This window comes from Rissa tridactyla, chromosome 2 (genome assembly GCF_028500815.1).
Source record: "Rissa tridactyla isolate bRisTri1 chromosome 2, bRisTri1.patW.cur.20221130, whole genome shotgun sequence".
Lineage (NCBI taxonomy): Eukaryota > Metazoa > Chordata > Aves > Charadriiformes > Laridae > Rissa > Rissa tridactyla.
Window position 1 is genome coordinate 146,308,727 of NC_071467.1, and position 17,877 is coordinate 146,326,603.

General features: G+C 36.8%; 1 protein-coding gene across 1 annotated transcript in view; it reads left to right on the forward strand.

The window, feature by feature from the left end:
• MALRD1 (MAM and LDL receptor class A domain containing 1) overlaps positions 1-17,877 on the forward strand; it is a 273,631-nt gene that overhangs the window by 25,166 nt on the left and 230,588 nt on the right. The window contains exons 6-8 of the mRNA XM_054190597.1: positions 2,670-2,763; positions 8,086-8,229; positions 12,257-12,414. Coding sequence (XP_054046572.1) covers positions 2,670-2,763; positions 8,086-8,229; positions 12,257-12,414 — 396 coding nt within the window. The remainder of the gene's footprint in view (positions 1-2,669; positions 2,764-8,085; positions 8,230-12,256; positions 12,415-17,877) is intronic.

The following is a 17,877-nucleotide window of genomic DNA, read 5'->3' on the forward strand; positions in this document are numbered from 1 at the left end:
CCACTCCTTTAATTATTCAACACACGACAAGCTCAGTATGTCTGTTTTGGCTGGGTTTTGGAGAAACTGTATCATGGTTTGCTCTCCTAAACTACTTTCCCCCTGTTCTATTGAGAACAAATTTCTGTCTCCCAGACTTCATTAAGGGAAATGGGTCTGGGCTTGGGTTCACTTTTGTCTTCATGCTTGATTCCTGTGTTTTACTTGGGCTTCACTGCTGCACTGGGAATCTGTCGCCATGACTGCACTCCTGGGGAAGCCCAGCCTGTGTTACACCCCCACCTACATTCCCACTACAGCTTTCCTTGCCACTAATGGAGCTGCGAAGTTAATTTGGTCTGACGGCCATAGATATTGCATAGTTAGGCAGCACTTGTTAATTACCGTTATAAGCAAGTAGTGTCATTAAGTAGATATTTTCGTTACAGATATTTGGACTGAAGAGCTCTAGACTTTGTGTGAGAGGGAAAAATTCAATTAGATGTGGATGGGAATCGGTTTGGTTATTAGCAGCCTGACCTCCTCAGGGGACAACAGATGGGTACCTGTGCCAGATAAAGCCTGGCTAATTTTTTTTTAGACTCGAGAGCAGATGGAGGCATCTAGCATGATTTTCTGTCATCATGGAAGTGGGGAAGCTAAGACACGATGAAATAAAAAAATATAACTGACACTTTTCTAGAGAGATGGGCTCAGAGTTGCAGCATTGACTCTGGTCCTAGTTCAGTCAGTAGTTAACCTTTCACAGACTTCCGAGCATCTGCCACCCCTCCTGTAGTCAAACACTTTTAAATAGAAATAGCTATTTTCTTTTATCATTGGAGAAACTTCCCCGAGTATTCAGAATACCGGGATGTGTTGAATGTCTACAACATCAGTCAGCAGAGATCTCTTTGTAGAGATGCTCATACCATATACATTTAAGGAAGTTTCTTAAATCCATGCTTTTTATTGTATTGACCAAGTAAACAAACTGTTCATGTTTTGGGGAAACACAAGTTGTTAAATACTTTGTGTGCTCCAGTTATTGCAACAACATTTAACAATTCAAAATATTGCTTTCTGAAACAAATCAAATGAACGAGTTTCTAAGGTGTACTACATATCAGTCATATGAACATATTATTGGATGTGATATGACGCCATTAATATTTAGTGTGACAGAGTTATTCTTTCCAAGCAGACAGCAACATGAAATGAAATAATTATAATAATAATTATATTGAAAGAGTTTCAAACAGAAACTTATATCAAGATTAACCCTGTTTCTTCAAAACTTCTGGATTTCAACAAACTGCATTCTTTCCATAGTGTTGCAGCTGATCAAAGAAGTACAATCACACAGGGTGATGTTAGTTCTTAATGATGCTATATTAGAAAATGCAGTTGTCCGTGTGTCTGATACCAATGGTCTTTGTGCAATAAGTGCCAGAGAAAGTGATTACTGGCCATCCTTCTCTTTGATATGTTAAAAAAAAAAGTATATATACAGATAAACTAGACGTGTTTTTCTCACTGGTGATATGGTAGATAATGTAATACCTCCCTCTGGTTGTATAATGCCAGGATAATTTGACTTTACAGGCTGTCGCACTTCTGGTGCGGGTCAACTACAGCTGAAGAAAAACAAATAAACAAAACCCCAAACCTCTCACCCCCACAAAAAACCCAACTCATAACGTAATGGTCATGCCCTTGGCTGAGTTGTGTCATCTTGTACGGTGGAAAGCTGTACTCTTTATGGTAATTTATAGGATAAACACAGGTTTTCTGCGATGGTATCTTAAACTATGCACGAAATTGCCCCAAACTCTAAAGCTAATATTTGAAAATGTATTATCTAGCTGATACTGTACGTTCCCTATTAAGAGCCAGGATGTAACTCTAGGCAGGTTCTATTTCTAGGATTCTGGAAAAGCCTGGAGGTGTAACATCCCAAGATATGGCTAAGGAGTAATTTAAGGAATGTTATTCATATGATTGATTTGTTGGGTTGTTTTGATTGGTGTGGGTTTTGTCAGGTTTTCCCAAGGACTGTGGCTGGTCAGTCTCCTCCTGCATAACTCCTGAAAAACTGTGGTAGTCACTACATTTACAAATGCAGATTGCAGATTAGTAAATTCTTGAGTGTAGAAGACTGTTAGGAGGAAAAAAAAAAAATCCCTGCTGTAACATTAGAGAAGAATAACAGTTGACCAACTACTGCTCAGGGTTTGTTTTGGCTAAAATCTTGATAAAAGGCTTCTGACTAATGGTGTTCGTTACTTTGACTTTGCTCCAGGTCTTTGATAAATTCTGAAAACAACCAGAAAAGTTTCACATTTCCTGTCTCTAGTGGAATAATGGCTTCATAAAATACAAAATCCTTTGTATTTCCTAACTGTCATGATCCTTGCTTAGATTTTAATTATTTTATTGTGGTTTTCAGATCCTTCCTGTTAAATGCTACTTCACTCTTAAGTTAGATGATTAGACTATAATCTGTGCTGACAAGCCACAGATATATGAAAAAGCCAGGATTTAATCCTCAAAATTAAGGGTGTGATTTGAGTTCTCATATTTCTAATAGAAACTCTATGGACGAGACTGGCTTATCTTGGAAGTTTTTTTCTTTTGCCTGTGACACTGGTGAATGCCATTTCTTGTTGATTTGTCGTTAATCTCTGCAGGTTATCTTTTGGTGGATGGCGGAGACACAGAGACAAGGTGAAACTGTTGCCATTGATGATATTACTTTCAGTGAAGGATGTTCTCTGGCATGTGGTAAGCATACCTGTTTTTCAGAAGACAGATCATTTTACTTTGCCTTTCCCTTGGATTAGAAGAGAAAAAGAAAGGAAAGCCTTTTGGTATCCAAAGGCTTTCTTAAGTCCATACCTGTTTTCATGTGGCTTTCTTGCGTTCCTCTAAACCATCATCTGTCATACCACATCTAAACACAGTTAAAAGAATGACAGTAAATATCTTAAGAAATCTTGTACAGTATAAACATAGCTTCCTGCAGCCAGGAGAGCAATAATGCCCTAGTGGGCAGAAAAGATCTGCTGGTTTTGGCCAAAGAATTGATGTGTTCAGCCAGCTCAGGAAAAGCTTTAGAAGTCAACTTGAGGGAGATTCCCAAGGCACTGGTGCGTATTTTTAAATGCCTGAAGGTCCTGATGCTCAGCTGTGTAGTGTGGCTATTTTGTTCTGCTCTGCTACATCCAAGAGCTGTAATGTCAGGCTGGTCAGCTCTGCAGCCAGACCGTCCGTGCATGTCGGGATTCTTTAGCAAAACATTTCGCTTTTCAACCCAACTTATTTTCATGGGAAAGGAATAGTACCCACCCTAGCATAAATTAGATTGCTTACTGCTCTGCGTCACACAAGATCACACTGTTGCACCTATGTCACATCCTCAGGTGAGCACACTCCTCGTTGAAGTAGTTGAAACACTGCCTTTGTTTTCCTGCCTCTTGTAGCACAGGCACTGAGGGCTTGGTCTTTAAATTTATCTTGAGGTGTGAAATGCAGTGTTTGACCCAGACCAAGCGAGGTTACATGATTTATTTTGTGTACTGTGATCTAAAATAAAGCTCTCTAGATTTCACAGTAGGAAAAGCTATTGAAAATAGATGCACATGTTTTTTAAAATATTAAAGTGCAGAGCAATTGTTGGCAGATCACAGCAAGAGCAAGATACCATTCCTAGTGTAATGATTCAGGCAGACATATATATTTATTTCAAAGAGGATCTATATTGGGGAAATGAAGTTTCAGGTAGCAAAACTTTGTTCAGTATCTCCGTGTTTCAACTTTCTTGCAAAGGAAAATTATAGAAGCAAAAGTTATAGAAATACTTTCATGCCATAGCCCACCTTGCTTTTCTATTTTGTAGAGGTTTTCTAGCAGTACTACTCAAATGAGCAAGGATGTTAATTTATAGCTTTGGGAATACTTGCCTATGAGTGCAGGCAGGTTTACAGTGTGCTTTCTTTGAAAAAATGAATTTGAAACTGAGAGTGAAGAGAGAACAGATGTGTGATTCTCCCAACTTCTCTCTGTTCCTTGGAGGATTTCTGCAGATGAAAGGCCAGATTTAAAATGGAAAAAAAATGCATTGCTAGATTCTAGCAACCTATACAATTGTTTAACCTGTTCCCACAGGAGGATATAAATCTCTCTGTACACATCTATTGGCTTTTTTCATAAACAAAGTGCTTCTAAAGCAAACAAAACTGAAAAAATGAAATACTGTCTTGGAGAGAGAAAAAAATAAAAAATTGAAACAGAAACAGGGTATACTCAGCAGAATTTATAAATCTAGGCATTAAACTTACCTTACATGGCAGCTGTTGAAGAATATAGCATGGCATACAGATGGAGCTGCCATACTGTTAATATACCTCAGGTATATTTTAATAAGAGCCAGTTCTTATCCTGTGCTTCCCCTCTGAGAAAAGTCAGCTTTGTTAGGTGACATCTAAATTGCTCACAGGAGCTAAAAACAGGGTGAAAGGACCTTGATTTTCTCCCTGAAAGAGGAATTTTACTACTGAACATTCTCCAATAATTAAAACAAAAGGTCAGATTAACGGTTGCTTGAATTAGAAATACTTTTTTCTCTAGTCCTCATGGAAAGTCTGGATAAGAAGACTTTAAATGAAGACCACTTGAATTGCATGAAACTTGTAGTTAAAACTTTAATTTCTATTGTACTCTTCATGATTTTCAATACCAGTGTAAATGCACATAAGAAGTGACGTGGGTATTTGTATTAATTAGTATGACTGTACTTTTAGGGTCATGAGTAAAATAGCTTAAGTATTTGTGCTTTCAGGAATTTCTTGATACAAATCATGATGGCTAAATATAAATATAGTTTCCTTAAGTTTTAAGTTTGTTTTTTTCCTTCCATTCTACCCCCTCCCCTCTCTCCCAAACTGCCCTCCTTCAGTCTTATGTCCTGTTCTGCTAGACAGTAAACCTCACGCCTTCAAAAAAACCCAACCAAAATGCTATCTTCAGTATAGCAATAAAAGATATACAGTTTGTAGTTTTCCCAATGGCTGTCAAATTGTTTCAGTTATCAATCAATCAAAAACACCACAGCTTTATATAATATAGCTGTATAATTATATAACTGCCTACATACTGCAGAAAAAAATATTTTAGCTGTCAAATCAAAAATTTTAAAGTTATGCTCTAAAACATGTAATAAACATCTCCTTTAATTATACCTTTAGTGAACCTTCTGTTCAAAGGCATCATATTCTTATCCAAGCGTCTGATTGCTCTGCAGAACTCCCTCTTGACTCCTAACAAATTATATATGTGAAGAACACCTTCATTAAGATTGTTCTGATCTTGCCATAGGGTTGAAAGCAAATAGCCACAAGGCATGAAAGTGGAATGCTGTGTGGGGGAGAGAGGGTTTTTTCCTCCGTAAGTCACTTGTAATGCAAAAGTGGTATACCTTCTCTGCAAAGCTATTTTTTTTTCTTGAAAACTGGAGTAATTATATCTGCATTATAGATAAAGTATAAATTTTGACAAAAATCCAGTATGAACACTTCAACTGGAAAAATCTCAAATTTAATTCCTTTGTTCATTCTAATCATGCAAACATGTTGACTTTAACATCACAGGTGTAGAACCAGATGCAAGGTCTTTCAGATGAAATGCTACAGGGGTGGGAGTCAGAAAATCTAAAATGCTAATCTTACTGTTGTCTGACGTGCTGCAGAATTAAGGCCTGGGAAATGGGTATTTTGTCCGAAGAGACTGAGATTATTGTCAAAAAAACCAGCCTCAGAAATATTTACAACTAAATGAAAAAAAAATGCAGAAAGAATCAAAATATTTTGTTTTGATAATTAAAAAGTGTTTAAAGATCAGCTTGATTTATTTTGAGTGTATTTGTAACTTTTTTTGAGTGCTGAAATTTGACAAAATCCATCCTTTTCTAGACTTATTTCCATGGGAAATAAGTTTTCCACAAGCTCTTCTCACTTACAACATATGGTTTGAAAAAAGCACACGTGTTTATGCAAGGCCGGAACAAGGAAGAAATTAACGGTTTGTAGCATCAGCTGGACAGGACGTTTCACTGAGATCTCAGTACTGTGAATAACACAGTAATTCTGAGGTGCAGTAGACCGTAATGTCTATGTATACCGACATAAAATTTTTTCCTCTGTACAGTTAATAATCTCCATGTTTTCACTGAGATATCGTGACCGCTATTTAAAAGTCTGTCTTAACCAGAAGATTGCCTTTCCCCTGCAATAATATTAAGAAATGGAACTTCCATTATACTAGTGCCATCCTGCTTTCTTTCTGTAGCCATTATTAATTACAGAAATTTTGCACCTAAAATCTGGCATCTCAAGCATCATAGAATCACAGAATGGTTTGTGTTGGAATGGAACTTTAAAGATCATCCAGTCCAACCCAACTGACAGGCAGGGACATCTTCCATTAGATCAGGTTGCTCAAAGCCCCGTCCAACTTGACCTTGAACGCTTCTGACGATGGGACATCCATAACTTCTTTTGTCAACCTGTTCCAGTGTCTCACCACCATCATCATAAAAAATTTCTTCCTTATATCCAATATAAATCTACTTGCTTTCAGTTTAAAACCATTTACTCTTGTCCTGTCACTGCAGACCTTGGTAAAAAGTCTCTCCATCTTTCTTATAAGCCCCATTTAAGTATTGAAAGGCCACTGTAAGTTCTCTCTGGAGCCTTCCCTTCTCCAGGCTGAACAACCCCAACTGTCTCAGCCTTTCTTCAAAGGAGAGGTGTTTCAGCGCCCTGATCATCTTTGTGGCCCTCCTCTGGACTCACTCCAACAGGTCCGTGTCTGTCTTATGCTAGGGACCCCACAGCTGGATGCAGTACTCTAGGTAGGGTCTCACCAGAGTAGAGTAGAGGGGCAGAATCACCTCCCTCAACCTGCTGGCCATGCTTCTTTTGATGCAGCCCAGGATGTGATTGGCTTTCTGGGCTGCAAGTGCACATTGCCGGCTCGTGTCCAATTTTTCATGCACCAGTATCCCCAAGCCCTTGTCTGCAGGGCTGTTCTCAATAAATTAATCCCCCTAGACTGTACTGATAGTGGTGATTGCCCTGATTCAGGTGCAAGATCTTGAATTTGGCCTTGCTAAACTTCATGAGATTTATGGTTTACTCCTCAATCCTGCCAAGGTCCCTGTGGATGGCATCCTTTCCCTCTAGCATATTAACTGCACCACTCAGCTTGTTGTCATCTGCAAACTTGCTGAGGGTGCACTTGATCCCACTATCTATGTCATAATGAAGATACTTAATAATATTGGTCCCAATACTGACCCTTGAGGGATACCACTCATTACTGGTTTCCAAATGGACATTGAGCCATTTACTGTAACTCTTCGGACATGGTCATCTAGCCAATTTATTATCTATCTCACAGTCCATCCATCAAACCCATATCTCTCCGATTTAGAGATAATAATGTTGTGGGGGACTGTATCAAAGACCTTATAGAAGTCCAGGTAGATGACATCCATAGCTCTTCGCTTGTCCACTGACTCAGTCACTCCATTCTAGAAAGTCACTAGATTAGTCATGCATCATTTGCCCTTTAAAGAGTTCTTGAAAACATGTGGTGACGTATTCAGAAATTTTTTAGTTCTAGAAAGAAGCATTCTGTTGCAGGTATTATGGAGATGCTGCTGAGTTTAAGCTCTCAGTTAGAAGTGATTTTTCTGTAACTATCATCTAGGAAAGTAAATAGGTATTTCTTGTCATTTTTTTATGTTTCCTGGCAACTCTCTCTGCAGAAGTGAATTCATGAAGTTTGCAACAACTGGGTAACATAAATAGCACTCCATTGCTCTGAAAGAAGCATCCATCTTTAGGGAATGGTTTTTTAAAATGGTATCATTAAAGATGGCAGCCTGAAATATTAGACAGCACTCAGTGATACACAATGCTTTAGAAGTAACCAGAGGCAGAAATGTTGTCAAGTAGTCTAATAAGCATATATTTCTAATGGGAAGTAGTCTCATAAATAAAGACTTCTTAAGAAGTTAAGTGATTGTTTTTCTTTGTCTTTTAGCACTGCAGACGTCCAGTTTTGAGCTTGGTGTGTGCGAGTGGTATTCAGATCAGCCAGTTGAGCCCACTATGCAGGCACGACTGCAAGCCGGGCTCAAGATTGCCTCCTGTTCCTTCCTGAGTGAATGGAGGAACAACACTGAAGGTGGGAAATGAAAGTTAATGCACAATTACTGGTTGTCATGAAGAATACGGTGCTTTTTAGGACAAGGTGGTGACCCAACATAGAAACAGAACAAAACTGTGCAAAGTAATTGCATGTATTTTGTACTTAAATTGGCTTTTGTTTTGACCATTTAGTAAGGGTGCTGTGAACACACATGCTGGCAAAACATGAAACATTTCAATGTAAGAATTCCCATATAACCTAATAACTGATATATTCTCCAGTTAATAATTTCTGAGATCTATTCAATGATTTAGTGCAATTAAATTAAATCCATCTAAGCCTACTGCCCCTGTGTGTGTTTTTCATGATTTGTTTTGGTTTTAACGCTTGGCAGTTTTACTTGTGTAGTACTATTATATTTGAGTAAAAAGTCAGGAAATTCACTTCAACCCTTTAATTGGGGGAGCTGTAAGGAAACGTTTGTTGTCCAAAATTGTTTATCAGTCTTAAAACCAGAATTAATCCAGCTGCAATTTTCAGAAGTAAAAGCAGCACTTGGTTTTTGAACTCCCTGTGTAGTGCTTGTCTATGGGTTTATGGGAAAGGTTTTTGAAAGCTTGATGGATATAATGTCTAAGTGTTGCAACGTGAAATGGAATCTCCTTGCCAGCTGTTTGGCGCGTCTACTGAGACTGCCTTCAAAGGGGTTAAGCAGCACTAGTTGTAATGGTATAATTTGTGATGTAGCTTTGGAGAACTGATAATGTAGAGATTACTGTTTGAACTCTGAGCCCACAGAAATGGAGAACATCTCATTGACAGCAGCAGAAAAAATGTTTAGATATTGTATTCATTTTGGGAAGATTTTAAAACTAATTTTAACGTGCATTTCAACACACTCTAGTAACTATAAGTCAAATTACAATGGAATAGCAAACAGAAGTGCTTGAGTGTATGCACTACATTAAGATGAATTTTTACATGTTGATGTTTATATGCAACAGTGAGCATATAGACTAGTAACGCAGATTAATTTTCTTAGTTTAAAAAAAAAATAAATACAGCCACGGCACCTTTTAATTTCCACTGGGATATCTAAGAAAAATGAAAATTTTCATTTGATTTTATTTTAAACACCTCCCTGAAAGGTGTTGTATCAGTGCCATACCTTAACACGATACCTCAAGGGTCAGTAATGGGTATGGATTATTTCCTTTATGGCAATATCGTGCTAACAGAAAAGATACTAAAATTCTGTAAGTGGCTTTTACAGGACCAGGTCACAAGCTATGTCTGTTGAATCAGAGGACGTTTTGAAATGTCTGTTGTACAGGTGCTTGGGCATTATTGTATAAACATGCACAGGTAGCTGAGTGGGCTGAATATATACCACAAACAACTGCGTAGAAGGGCTTTCCTGTGCTTCCATGTTGTAAAGGAAAAAAAAATATGTGAGAAGAAATAAGTGTCAAGACAACATGCAGAATTTAATTCATCATTGACATTGGAAGGTATTCAAAATTCTGAACTATGATTGCTCACCTCTCAATACATTCAGTATTTCTATTCACACAGATTTGTTGACGCATAAATGAAGAGGTTGAATATTAACTAGAATTGTAAAAACTAAAGAAATGGTATGCAAACTGCAAAAATGCCACGCTTGAGGGCTCAAACTTGCAATGCAAATAGAGCTTGACTAAGCTTTAGTTTCTGATTTTGATCAAAGCTTTCACTACTATAAATAGAAGAGAGGTAAGAAACTAAATTATAAAACAGAGGTCTAGACAATTATATTTATAAAGAAAGGATTGCTTATAGGCTTTGAATAATCCCCCTTTCTTGGTATTCTTAAATTTAATAAAATTCTTTCTGTCCTTGGTGGACTTTTTTTCTTTGTTCTTTTATTGATACTTTTCTCCAGTGTTGCATTGTAGGCACTTTCTGTATAACTTTTCCTCTTAATTTCTCTCGTGTCAAAATTTCTTATGGAGGTTTTATATCCCTCTGCAATACTGTTCAGAAAATACTTTGTTGGTGGTGTTTTTTTCTTTATTGCTATTTCCAGGATGCTATGTAGTTTCCATAGTTCATTCTTCTTACATTCGATTAATCTAGTTTCCCATGTCTGGGGTAACATTTCTTAAATAAGAAACTAATGAAACCAACTCTCTGCATAGTAAAAACAAAGATTATGAGATGTAAAAAAGAAATCAAAGGGAGCACCATGGCTTTTAAACTCAACATTTCAGATAAAGAATAAGAAAAATCCCTCAAGTTTAAACATGAAAAAACAGCCAAATCATTAGATAATGTGGTTCTATTACTTCTTTTATTTTTCCAAGATACAATCCATAACTTGTGGGTTCATGAAAAATCACCTCCAAAGAGCAGAAACAATGGCAGTTGAGATTTGACCTCTTCTGTCATTATAATGATTGAATGGGAAGGTTGCAGGGCAGTTGTTCAGAGACTCAACAGTTCTTTGCTGGGGAAGAGAACTTGCCAGAAAAAAAAGGGTCCCACTATGTGGCTGAATTATAACTGAAGGATCAGTTGTTACTCTGAAACTAGTAGCATAGATTCAAAGTTGTATACTTTGTGAAATACAAAACCATGAAATAAAGAAGAAGGATTTAGGTCATAAAACGGTTTAGCTGGAGCCAAGCAGCTAAATATTTATAGGCTTTGAGTTCTCAGTGTAGCAGGATACATGCAGGTTCACTAGCCCACCCCAGCTCTAGGAAGACACTGGGCCACCAGTAAGTTGTAAGCTCTGATTCTAGTTGGGCTCCATTGCTGTCAGAGGTTGATCTTTCCACAGGACACCAAGATTTTCCTTACAACAGGCAAAATTTTTCTTTAAAATTGAAAGAAACAAGACTGTCTATCTACAATATTTCTCTTCTTCACAAGGCAGTAGCCATAGAAGCGTAGACAATTTGTTCATCTCTGTAAAACAGAATGATGGGTTAAATCTATAATGTTTCCTTATATCAAAGTTGGTCACTGTGGCATGAAATTACGAACCTAATTCCAATGAAATTGCAACCACATATTTCAGTGTAAAATATTCCATACTGCAAAGAGTGAACTGGCAGCTAAAGGAAAAGAATGTGGTCCCTTATAAAAATTGAATGTTTTCCTTGTGAAATGGCACTTTATCCTTTCAGCTTGAAATAAATTGTGTAACACCTGCATTTGAGATACGTTGTATTTAGAGACATGAACACAGAAACAGTGGACTCAAGACCTTTAATCAGTCCTTGTTTATTATTTTAATAGCTGCTTCGGAAGGCAGCAAAATATTCAATGACTTAGGAGGGGGAAAAAAAGAACTGATATATTTGATAAATAGTATTTAGCCTTTTTCTTTCTGAGAAATATAAGACGCTGTTGAGGGGATGGAATACTCTTTTAGATCTCTGTAGGAATGCTTTTATAAAGGGCAGTAGGTTAAGAAGAGCAGAAATTGCTTTTCTCCTTCAGATGGAAAGACAATATGCTTCCAATATTTTGGTGCAGAAATTCTAGCTGAGAAGTAAAGACCTTGATTACGTGGTGGAGATGCTACTGCCTCCTGGAGCAGTAAGGCAGAAGGCTCCTGCACCCCCAGCTTTTTTTTTTTATTTATTTATTTTGAGGAGTCTACAGAAGTATTACTGTAAAAAACATATTTCCTGGAAACCATAGTGGAATAAGGAAGAAAGCCTAGTTTCCAAATAAATTTGCAATTAAATATTGAACGGTTGTAAATGTGAGGAGGCCGAGCTGAATGTGGGACTACTTGCAGCTTTTAACATGCAAAGTAACAACTTCAAGACCCTATCAACTGATGTAAGTCACGGTTGATGGGGCTATCTGTGCATAAAATGAAGATATGTATCTACCTTTTTAATAGAAAACACTTAGATGACATGCAAGTCACATTATCAGCTTGACAATCCGATTCTATTGTTGCAAGGATGGGTCCAGGAAAAGAGTCGTTATTTTCATAGACTTAGGAAAAAAAAAAAACTGTTTTGTGAAAAATTGCTATTTTTTTTTTATTATTATTTTTCAGGCCATTTTGAGTGGTTAGAAGGTAACAACAGTGCATCATACAAAAGTGCTTATCTTAACAGCTCCACGTGTCACTGCTCCAGCAAGAACTGCCATTTTCAGTTTCATTACTCCGTGGCAGACAGCAGTGTTCTCAAGGCGGTACTGTTTACTAACCAGGTAAGAAGTAACATGCATTCATTTTCAAAGGGTAAAGGTACGGCAGCCCAGGTGTCAGCAGCCAACAGGCAGAGAAGTACGCCTGCTAGCACATGCCTGCACCCTAAGTTAGTTTGTGCAAAACTGTAACTTGGTATCGTTCTGTTGATGTATGCAATTGTAAAACCTGGGTATTTGCCATCTCAGCTATAAACTAATTTGATGTGTGAATGTTTTGCAATAAGACTTCAAGGACAAACCGCAGCTATTACAGAATTAAATAATTTGGGGATTTCATGGGAAAAATCTATAGCAGCATCTTTTCTAGCCTTCTTCCCGTTCTGGAAATGGGGAAATAAATGCTTTTCTCTATGGAGACAAACAAGGAAGGAAAGTTGCTAGCTCAGGGTGTCTGGCAAGCTCTTTCTTAGACACCTGATTTGATTTGCCCATGTTTTAGAGCAGTAATTTTCCCTTCTTTTACCTATTATTAGATAAAAGAGCCATGTCAAACTGAAGTACAAATGCCAGTTGAGCAGTGATAACTATTTTCATCTTTCTTACCTCTCTTGCCTTGTGAAGGCCTTCTGCTGTTAGAATGTTCCCTTTTGAAAGTCTTGTTTAATAACTTAATGCTATTGTGCTGCTACTTAATGAAAGCAAGAGAAGTACGACTGGTCTCATTAAGTTAATGGCTCTCATATCTCGATGTTGGAGTTGAATTAGTTTCACCCAACAATACAAATATTTAAAAAGACAGATCCACTTCATTCACAAAGATAAGATGAAAAAAAACCCTGAGGTGTAACACTATCAAGGGGTCTAAATGTCGGAACAGGTTATGGAAACTCCTTATTTCTTTCCCACTGTGTCTTCGAGTACTCATGAAAACAACTCCAGGCTCTTGCTCATGTTTCATTTTTCAAAGGGAGTAGTTCTATTTTTCTAGACCCATTACTGTATCAGGGAATTGTAATGTTATCAATGTTCTAGTCATAATGCATGGAGATTTGTGCCATAGGACTTGCCAATAAATTCCCGGGTATGATGCCCATGGCAACCTTGAGACAGAATAGGAATACTGATTTCTATGATTCGCCTAAATAGCATCAATGGATCCAATTTAAGAGTTTTCTTTCCCTGAAAATAGAAACAATTGTGTGAGCTAAACACATGAGAAAAGTGGCATTTGAGCTCCCATAGAATTGTGAGGCTAAATTTAATTAATTGTTAATCAGTTCCTTATACATGCATTAGAAGAATGTTTTTGGCATTTATTACATCAGTTCAGTCTATTCTGTTTCCACAGTTTCTCTTAGGCTTTGATGTTTTAGTTATTGGATTTCTCCTTCGGTCAGAAGTGTATTTATTGCACATAGACTTATTTAAAGCTGATACAAGTTACTCATACTGCAAAATTTGCCAGAAAAACTTTCAGAAATAAGCTTCTGATGGTAGCTTCAAAACCAAGCCCCATATTTAATGTTAACAAAACTCATATTTAAGACTTCTTAAACTGAAATGAAGGGAGGTGTAGCTTTTACACATTTTCCTACTGAATCGTTATGTTGTTTATGAAAAATAAATGAATCTTCAAAACTAACCAAATACTGAGAAACAGAAGCGAGAGCCAAGTACTGATTCTGACCCTGGGAGACAACTGAGGTGCTGTCCTGGAGGCTGTAATTCAAAATAACCTCTCAATTGTGCATGGTCTGGCACCATGCAGTTTTCCTCCACCCCCTTTTACTATATTTATTGGTCAGAACCTCTTATCTCTGAATAACTCTTGCGAAGTGCCAGTACGAACTGGCCTCATGCAAAGGGAACAAGCACCACAGGTGTTGCAAAAGTATCCCTAGCCTTCCTCACCCTTTCCACAGAGAGGCCAAAGACAAATGAACACATTTTCCAACGTAGATATTATGACATCAGTTGGAAGGCAGGGAATTTTAATTGCTCCTGGGTAGGAAGAAGAATAGGGAAAATGGACTCTCTTTTTCAACAGTAACCTGTCGTTGACTTATATTTAACTTGTCCATAATATAGTAACAGTCCATGATAATCTACAGAACTTTTCCTGTTTAATTGCTGGTTTAGCAAAGTTGCTCTTCATTCAACGTTACTGCATTTGATCATTTGATTTTCCTCTCCTAACTGTGATTCATATGTCTTTGAATTTTGTGTTATTGGTTTGAAACTGGTTTTTGTATGCTGAAATGATTTTAAATTGTAATGATGTCCTTCAGAGTGCTTGTAATTCCTCCCAATTTAGTGTTACCCACATAGTTTTAAATTTTATTTTTCATTCCGCTATCCAAACAGTTAGTCAGCACTATAATTATGTCAGGCCCTGGAACATACCTATGCAGAATCCTATTATGATTTTCTTTTAGTTTGATAGAAAGCTATTGACAGCTCCTCTTTTAAATAAGGTCACACTCCTATTTGTACACCCATTTTACAGTAATTCTATCTGCACCAAATTTCCTTAATTTGCTTAAAGAATGTCCTATGAGAGTACGTTAAAAGCCTTAATAAAGTAATTTCTACTTTTTAAAAAAAAACAACATTTCATTGGCTGAATATACTTGCTCCTCATCAGAAGCAGCTAATGTAGGTTTCTCACTTTCTAATTCTCTAGCTACTTACAGGATTACAGTTATCAATTTGTTCCAGTGTCTTATGAGTTGTCAACTTTCAGCTGATTGGCTATAATTGCGTAGTCTGTATTTTTCCCTTAACCATAAGATATATCCTTTGTTCTCCCAGTTCTCTTATTTCCCACAAATTCTCCTCAGGTTCTCAGAGTTAGTTGTTGACAGTAAGATATTCCTTCCATTATGTAAAGCTTACTTAAAACTTTTAGATTCCATTTCAGTTTCAGTACTTCTGACATATATATATTTGTAATATTCTTCTATTCTGGTCTGTGTTTGCAATATGACCTGTGTTATTAACACAAAATACTAACAGTATTAACTGTCTATTAACTTTCAGATAAATCTAAAACTTTTCTGTGAAAACTGAAACCGAAGAAGATAATTTTGACTTCAGTCTATCATTTGCCATTCCTTACTTGCTCGTTCCTCCCATTAAGTAATGGTTTTATACTTCTTCCTTTTATCTTCTTAATATTTACGTCTTGTATGGCTTACAAAACAGATGGGTACTTAACAATAAAAGATAATTTCAACCGATGTTTATATGTGCAAGCATATTTGTACCCTAATGCACTAAAATTTCTGTAAGTGTTCAGAAACACTTGCAAAAACCATGCAGGTACACTCCTCTGCAGAAGTTAAAGGTGATCCATTAGTCATTGTGGGGGAACAAACAAGCATTTGTTCCAAATTACTCTTTGAAATGAGAGAAGTAGAGTCAAAATGATGAGCGCAGTTGCACAGCAGTGAATTTATCTGTAGAGAAATGTCAAAAATTAAAAAAAGTATGTTGTATTTTATAAATGTAAGAAAAAGTAATCATTGTCTCTTCCATCCTTCAAAACTGAGTAACATTATCTGGAAAAAAACATTGCAGGAAAAAGAAACAATTCTTTCCCGTTTTAGCTTTACAAAAAATTGTTTATAGACAGTAATATATCACAATAAGGGGAACAGAGTGAAGGTGTTTTGAGCAACTGCTCTCCTGCATCACCAAAATAAATCTTGAGGGAAAGTACTGAAAAAGCAATACATTCAACATTTTAAAACAAGGCTAGAGACATAAGGAATGTGCGAGAGGGGTTAACCCATTTGTATGTGGAAGAGGTGGAAGAATCTGACAAGGAGGAAGGATACTACAGAGAAAACATTGCGAGGAAGGGAAAATAATATTATTGGTTTATTAGAGCTGTATAAAATCAGAGGGTAATGTCTGTTGCGTGGAACAATAACCAGTTCTAAAAGGTGCTGCATTTAAGGTGATTTACAGATTTCAATGTGAAAAACAGTCCTAGAAATTCCAGATACTGGTACACACACAGGAAACTCAAGTTTACTGCTACAAGACATTTATATTAAAATAATTTTGGGAGGAAGGTGGTTATGGGGATGAGTACCTAAGCTGTTAATTGAATGTGAACAAAATTATAGTATCCAGATGCATCCAATCAAATAAACAGTAAATGTAGAGTGTTCCCACAAGGTATACAAACGTGTTGGAAGGGTTTGTATATGTACTTGTGGGGGAATACATTAACTAAAGTATTTCTAAAAGCAGATATTTAACCACAGGCTATGGTTTTAACCTGCCACGCATGGTTCCTAGTACATCATTCTTTTCTGTGACTTATACGTGACTATTGTAGGCTAATAACATTAACAGATTTTCTTTGGAAGATGAATTATTTAGCAAAATGAAGCCAGTTTTATACAGAATGAAGTGTCTCGGACATTGAAAGACTCTTGCTGAATATCTATCATGTGAACAAGTTGACAAATACTTATATCCTATACTGATTTTTATTTCTGAAATCAAGTACATCACGTGGTTTATCCAAGTTTGATCTCTTATGTCATTTAGTGTTTGGAATTATGATATTGGCTTGACACTGTCCTGCAGTTTTCCAAAATTGATCTTTGAATGCGTGTTCAATAGAAATTTAGCCTTCCAGCTTTGTTAATATGTCAAAAGAGTTGAAGCCTTGGTAGGAAAAGAGCATAAGTAATTGGCTATTCATCTCAAATCATATCATTGTTCTGCTGGCTCAGACCTCATGGTCTATCAAACAGTAGACAGCATCTTCCTCCACTTTTTTATATTGCAAGACAGGAAAAAAGATAACTGTCTTTGTCTATAGTATTGATAACATTTCACATACCTATCATATCCCCTTTTATTCATCTCCTGTAAGGTAAATTGATTTTATCCTTGCAATTTCTCTCCATACAAGAGACTTTCCATTTCTCTTATCCTGCTTCACATCTTTTTCTGAACTGCCTTTAATTCTGTAATATCCTTTGTGGAAAAGGTATGACTAGTAATTTACACAGTATCCTAAAAAGGGTCTCACTATTGATACTTGTAATGGAAAGTCTGTTTGTATGTATAGCCTATATTAACTTTTCCTGCGTTTTTTTTTTTTTTTCTGTCTTTCTGGTTTTTCTCTATTTTGGAGCTGATTCTTGAAAAGATTTTGTTTAGGGATATGAAGTTCACATTGCTGCATTTCTTTTCTTTATACTGGCCTCGGCATGTTCCAGTTAGGATCACAACCAGAAGCAGAATGAGTGTTAACTGGTTTTGTCAGATTATTGAATCAAGAGGGCTTGGAGTGCAGCATGAAAGGATATGCCTTACCATATTTGACACTCTCACTGTTATCCTTAGGAGGTGGAGTGAAAATTGGGATTGAGGTAACTCAGAACGTGTCTAGGACCACTTAGGTAGTACTTTCCCTGCTTGCTTTACATATTTTTTTAGGGAAAAAAAAAGTTTTTAGCACAACTGATTGGGTAATTTCGCTGGACCCTAAATTCAGTT